The sequence below is a fragment of the Papilio xuthus genome, unplaced genomic scaffold (assembly GCF_000836235.2).
Source record: "Papilio xuthus unplaced genomic scaffold, Pxut_1.1 DF826115.1, whole genome shotgun sequence".
NCBI classification, from domain to species: Eukaryota; Metazoa; Arthropoda; class Insecta; order Lepidoptera; family Papilionidae; genus Papilio; species Papilio xuthus.
Window position 1 is genome coordinate 2,222,295 of NW_013532534.1, and position 6,930 is coordinate 2,229,224.

The 6,930-nt window shown below is 30.9% G+C and overlaps 2 protein-coding genes across 2 annotated transcripts; one reads left to right on the forward strand and one right to left on the reverse strand.

Annotated features, from left to right (window-relative positions):
- Positions 1-52: 52 nt before the first annotated feature.
- Positions 53-4,897, reverse strand: ZnT49B (solute carrier family 30 member 9). Its single transcript, XM_013319983.1, has 12 exons — positions 4,312-4,897; positions 4,034-4,233; positions 3,887-3,959; positions 3,678-3,804; positions 3,223-3,361; positions 2,826-2,981; positions 2,628-2,739; positions 2,104-2,314; positions 1,674-1,791; positions 1,373-1,447; positions 1,184-1,297; positions 53-1,105 (listed from the first exon to the last, which is right to left on the reverse strand). The coding sequence occupies exons 1-12, from the start codon at positions 4,667-4,669 to the stop codon at positions 1,061-1,063; spliced, it is 1,728 nt and encodes a 575-aa protein (XP_013175437.1). The 5' UTR covers positions 4,670-4,897; the 3' UTR covers positions 53-1,060.
- A 494-nt stretch (positions 4,898-5,391) lies between these two features.
- Positions 5,392-6,587, forward strand: RpL31 (ribosomal protein L31). The gene is given in 3 exon segments (NM_001311939.1): positions 5,392-5,407; positions 5,546-5,775; positions 6,420-6,587. Coding segments are annotated over 2 exon segments (375 nt in total). The 5' UTR covers positions 5,392-5,407; positions 5,546-5,551; the 3' UTR covers positions 6,571-6,587.
- The last annotated feature ends 343 nt before the right edge of the window (positions 6,588-6,930 follow it).

Here is a 6,930-nt window from a genome sequence, read left to right on the forward strand (position 1 = left end):
CATGTTATCTCTTAACAGAACAGGAAAAATAGGGTATGAATAATAAAAATAATCAAGCTCATTTATTTTATTTACACCAATCTGTACACAAAAGGTACACCCTTACTTCTTAAACATACCATTATATACAACAAAATCACAGAGTTCTAAGTTGAGACGAATCTATAAGCTAAAATATAACACTGGTCATAAATATATGTGCTAAGATTATATGAACATGATATTTCGTAAGAGATGTAACTCTTTTCATCGGATGGGGAAGGTTAAGACAGCTACAATCATTGCAGAATCAAATTAATAATTGTACTTTAAGCGAGCGAGCAGTTAATAATTATGAACGCATATATTATAATTTTGTATAATTTTCAAATACATTTTGACATAATATCGTTCTACGTTCACTAATTTAGCACGTACGTCTTCAAAATACGTTATAACAAACATATCGCCATCCTTTATGTTCTTGTTATAAAAATTGAGATAACAATATGTTTTTGTATAAGTGTTACCGCAGTGTAAACTCATAGTTATATTGTCACATCTGAAACTTCTTATCCAATAGCCTAAAAGGCACATTTCCTAATCTCTTTCTATCACATTCAATATAGAAATCAAGGCTTTTAAGCGGGTACAGTAATACCCCTTGACGGGCAAAATTCATCGCTTAAGTGCCGCCAACGTAGTTTTCAACGTTAAAAAAAGCGGCCGTGCGTATACGTTCTAATAATAAGAAATTAGTGTAAACTGAAAAATTATCTAGATAAGTAATTAACTACTGTTATTTTCATAAAAAAATTACAGTGTTAATATATTTTTTTGTACTTTAATAAAATAAAAGAATTATGCATTTTATAATAGTAAAAGTCAAATTTAATAACAAATATGAATAATATTGCTATATATTTTTTATAGTTATCGGTTAAAATTCACAAAGTAAAACTTAAATAATAACTATTGTGTATATGGTGGCTTACAAATTATATCTCAACAATAAAAAATAAGTTAATTAAATAAAAAAAAAACAAGAAGAGTGGAGTTTGGTTATAGATCACGTATTGTATTAGAGAATCTCCAAATCGCAATGTCGTATTTGTGGAAACTTTTTCTGTAAAAGAAAAACGATAATTTAAAAAAATAGCTGAAAACAAGTTTTATTCTTAATTAGTGTAAATAAAAAAATTACCCTTAATTTTAACTCTATCCTGTCAATCTCTCCGCCCAACATGTCCACAATATTCTCGCCATGTTTTAGAAGGAATGCTTCTACATTGTCTATGGTCTCGATTTTCCTTATGTCCTGATAAGGATATTTCTTTTAAATCGTGTGCAAATTAATATCATAATTTAGAATAAAATAATGTAATCAATTTACCTCTAACAATGCATTTAAATCGTGTTTCTCTAAATACGATCGCGTCAACGCTCTACCGTCGAAATCAACTTCGGCCTACAAAATTTATTAACATTTAACGTTATTATATAAATTATTAACATTTTAAACAAAATACAATAAATTATGAAATACATAGCGAATAAAAGATAATGCAAGATAATTGCGATAACAAAAAAATAGTTCAATCTCAAATGGAGGTAACAATATTTTATTACATGTGTTTTATATAAGTTTATATACAAGCAGTTTTATATAAGAATGTATAAGGAGAAATACTTACTTTGTATCTTATCAAGTTGCTACCTATATCTATACCCTTCACGTCATGAATCGCTCTAATCATAAAATCCCTTTCCAGTACACTGTTTATTTCATCTAACTGTTCCTGTGGAATGGATCTGAAATAAAAAATAACAATGTAATTGCTATAACTTTTATACAATTACTAGCTGTTGCCCGTGACTCGGTACGCGCAGAATTAAAAATAAACTTAAGAAGTAGCCTGCGTTCTTTCAGACTATGTTCAACATCTGTGCCTAATTTCATCAAGATCTTTTGAGCCGTTCCCGAGATACCTTATAACAAACATCCATACATTCAAACATTCGCATTTATAATAGTTAGAAGTAAGATAATTAATATTGTTTAATACAACAATAGAAGTTTTTGCATCATTAATATAAATTAAGTAGTAAAAGTTAACACTTTACCTGCCAACGAGTGCTCCAACATTGCTCAATATAATGAAGGAGGCGACACCACCCAGTATAGTGCCTACCAGTATGCTTCCGACAGCGTCAAACAGTGGGTTACCGGTGTACTGAGAGACAGCCATGCAACTTGCTGCCACTACAACACCCGCGACTGCCGCTGTGTCTTCTAATAACACTACATTCACAGATGGGTCTGAACTCCTCAGAACTGTAAATCAAATTTTTTAATTAGTAAAATACTAGCTGTCGCCCGCAACTTTGCCCGCGTTAAATTATAAAAAAATCTAATAAGTATTGTGTAAGTGTGTTCTTCCAGACTGTTTAACATCTATGCCAAATTTGAGCCAGATCCATACAGCAATTTGGTGCCATTAGAAATGACAAAAGTAGGTAAAAGTGCAACACATTACATGCCATTTTACCCTGTGATTTTACTTTTAGACACGAATATTGTAGTAGCATTTAATGTGTTGATTATACTTTTTTATAAAACAGACAAAAGACATATTAAAAACTCTTACCATATTCTCTTAAAGACATATTAGCTTCTTTAGCACCTTTTCTTATTGCACTTAAAGCAACCATGAGAGTTGCACCTTCTGATACTACAGCTCCACCGAGGACGAAATAAGCCTATGAAAATGTGGATTAAAAACCTTGATACTTGATAAATCTGAATTTAAAATCTTGATCGGACATATAATTTAAATTAACATTACCCAGAAAAAGTCATGAAGTGGCTGTGGATCCAATATGCCCACTACTCCGTGGTAAAATGACAAGCCACTTCCCACACAGAATATTCCCACTCCGGAGATGAGAGAGGAAACATATCTCATATTTGTATAACCATATGGGTGGTCTGGATCTGCTATCTGAAATGTAAAATGAAACATTGGTTTATTTAATAACTAGCTAACGCCCGTGACTTCGCCCGGGATTCATGGTTCCAGAGATACCTTCTAACAAACATCCATCCAACTAATCTTTTGCATTTATAACATTAGTAACGGGTTGGTTCAATGAATATGTTAAAAAAATCTTGAAAATTAAATTTAACTTTCATTTATCCTCTAACAATGGAAAATTAATTAAATTGAATTAATATATACATACTTGAACAGATTTGTGTATTCCATAAGCCAGTATCAGTTGATTAACAGTGTCTGCAAGGGAATGTATGCATTCTGAGAACAGGCTGTGTGAACCCGTGTAGAACCAAGCGCAGAGTTTAAACAGAAAGTTACATCCATTTCTGTAAAAATTATATTACAACTATAAAATCTTTTAATAATTATTACACTATTGTACTACTGCAAATGTGAATTTTTATGTTGTAAAAATTACCAATAGAAAAAAAAATCTTAAAATTTAGGCTATCCAGTTACAAGTATATGCAAATTATATTGCTATTATTTAATGGTCTTTATACACATTTTTTTTCAGGGCAACTATATTTTTTTTGAAATGGTTGAGCCATTACCACTTGCTGGGCAGCAATTACTCATTGAAATAGCATTTACAGGCTGATTAATAAAGTGTAACCAATTCCTACAAGACATGTAACTTACATTCCTATCGCAGTGAGGACAACTCTACCAGATCTTGTCTTTAAACCCAATTCCTCTGCTTGTTTTAATCGCTTATCACTCATTTCTCTTCTATAATTACGTAATCGTCGTTTAACAGTGAAAACATCTGAAATTAAGAATATTATGATTCTAAATCTGCTTAGTAATAAACAAAATGTAAAGATAAATTATATGATAGTTTTTGATACCTTGTTCATATCTTCTTCTGTCTAGTTCTCTTCGCAATAATTCTTTCTCCAATACTTCTCTTGACCCCCACACCTATTATATAAGCCAAATTTGTTGAAATTTTTGTATAAATCTTAGTGGCATTGAATGTATTAAATGTTACTAACCTCAATAGCCTTTGCTTCAACATCTTTACGATAGTGGACAGTTATAGGTGGTTCAGATTCATATGGTGATCTTCGAAGCACCTTTGGTAATGATTCTAAATCAGATTGCTTTAACAAATACTCAGTCATTGCACGCATTGGTGTTATAAAGTTACGTTCAGTATATGACGCCGAAAAATCAATCAATAGCCTTTTCTTGACTAAAACAAAAATAATATAATAATTCTTTGTCATAAAACACATTATAATGGAACTAAATTTTGCTTAATAATGTTTACCTTGAGGAGCAATTTCTTCTTTAGTTGTTGAAGCAGCCTTTTGCGGTTTTTCAATAGTGACTTTTGTAACAACTTTATTTTCATCTGTTTCAGTCTTAACAACAATTTCTCTCACACCTTTACTTAACTTGTCTTCCGTCTCTGGATCTTTATTTTTAACATTTACAGATCCACTTTTATCCAAAATATAAGTTGAAGTCTTCAAATGCCGATAGATTACATTTTTCATAACGTGACTAATATTGCCAGTTTGTTGTAAATGTCCACGATTTCCAATGCACATGTATCTTACATTTAACATACGAAAACATTTTTTACCAACTTTTCTATAAATAAGAGTACTCGCAGAAAGCAACATCTCTACAAAATTAAAATTATATGTAAATTTAGTTAGTAGGTACTCTTTTACTTTTAATTTATGTTCTAGGAAATGAGTGTAATAAGGCTCATTGTTTTATAAAACAAAATTATGGTCGTAAGCGTACTACATATGGAATCTGTTCAAAATTCGCAATAACTTAGAAACTATCAGAAACTAGGGTAATTCTCAATTTTACATACAAATTACAATACAAATCTCATACTATGACGGTTATTGTCAGTGTCATATGTCATTTTGTAAATATGTTGTTGTTTTTATTATTCACTCGAAAGAGCAGGCAAAGGAACTAAGCCATACAGCCTTGTCTTTTTTATTTTGAATATAGAGAATTTTATAATGTATAGGCCGCAGCCAAGTCTTATTTTTCTTCCTCCATTTTTCAATCTTTGTAAATATGAAGTTGACATACATTTTGGCATAGATTAAATATCGCATAATGTTAAAAAGAAACAGTTCATAATCCCGTATTTTATAAATCTCTCCTTTTTGATAAAAAAAATATCATCAGTAGTTCCAATGTAATGAAAAATACTTTTACAAACAATTTTATATCATCAAAACAATTAAAACCTCAGGACATTTGTAACAAGAAAACTTTAATATAAGGCTAAGGTTTGCGGATCTTGGAGCCAAATTTAATGTCAAAATAGTTTGAAGGGAGTTGATGACAGTTAATTTTGACAGTTCTTTTCGTTTCGGCGAGTGTCTGTAGAGGTGTGTTTATATATGAAAATCTTAACAAATCATAATAATTGCAATTCTAAATAGTTATTTATCTTTAAATATCTGAACAGTGATATATGGTGTATTGAAAAATCAAGTGATTTTTAAAGTTTCTCTTTGTAATTTCAGATCACAATGGCAAAACCTAAGGGGGAAAGGAAGGGTAAATCCGCTATTAACGAAGTTGTTACACGTGAATACACTGTGAATTTACATAAACGTCTTCATGGAGTTGGTTTTAAGAAACGGGCTCCACGAGCAATCAAGGAAATTCGCAAATTTGCCGAAAAACAAATGGGTACCCCTGATGTTCGTGTGGACACTCGTTTAAACAAATTTCTATGGTCTAAGGGTGTAAGGTTAGTTGATTTTACAATTTGATTTATTTAAACTATGAGATACTACGGTTTTTTTTATGGAAAACGTAACTAAATAGACTATAAACATATACCATAAACAGGTTAACTTACTATGCCAGTGTACGAATATCTTAAATTGTTTATTATTTATTAGATTAACACAAACGCTCCTTATAGCATAATTGAACCACATTGTAGAAAAGTATCTAAATAGAAGCGCAGACTTTTTTACTGAAGTAAGATATAAAAACAAAGAATTCTGAATAGTTTTATAATTCTTTATTATTGAACTCATATTAATAATAAAAGGGTTTATGGTATTATAGATAGATTTTTCATTATTATACAAAAATTAAGACACTTGTGCTTGAAATTTGAACTTTTTGAACATTGTGATGACTGGCACTGAAAACAAAGATATCAAAGACATCTGCTGTTTGCTTTGGCAGGATCAATTCACCCAATTTTATACTTGTTGACACATTTATAATTATATTTTTCATGCAAACTAAACATGCAAACAATGCACTTTATTATTTTAAAGGATATTCTGTTAGTGATTTTAAGTAACTTGTTTCATTATCTAATATCTTAAGCTTGCTAAAAGTTAAGCATAAACTTAATTTAAATTTTATAATTTTCAGAAATGTCCCCTTCCGTGTCCGTGTCAGGCTGTCGCGTAGACGCAATGATGATGAGGACTCTGCACACAAACTGTTCACACTTGTGACTTATGTGCCAGTCGCCTCAATCAAGGGCTTGCAGACAGAGAATGTTGACGCTAGCCAAGAATAAATCTTAATATAAGGATACTTATGTGTTTTATTTGTAAACAGTATGTTATAATTTTTCAGACATTTTAATTTTTGTTTGATAAAGAAATACTATTAAGTTATACTAGCCATATTTTTGTTATTCTCGATTTCTTTAGGAGAACAGGGATACTAGTTTTTGCTCTCTGGATGTTTTGGCAGTTGAAAATATCATTCTTTTTTTTTATATCTTAAGGTGGCAAACGAGCGAGCGGCCACCTGAAATGCTGAAATAGCAAAGTGACCGTTGCCCATAGACTTACACAATTGCATAAACGTTGCCTACCTTTAGTCGATAGAGGAGAGGATGCACAGAAAGAAAATATTTTCCCTTTCCATACAT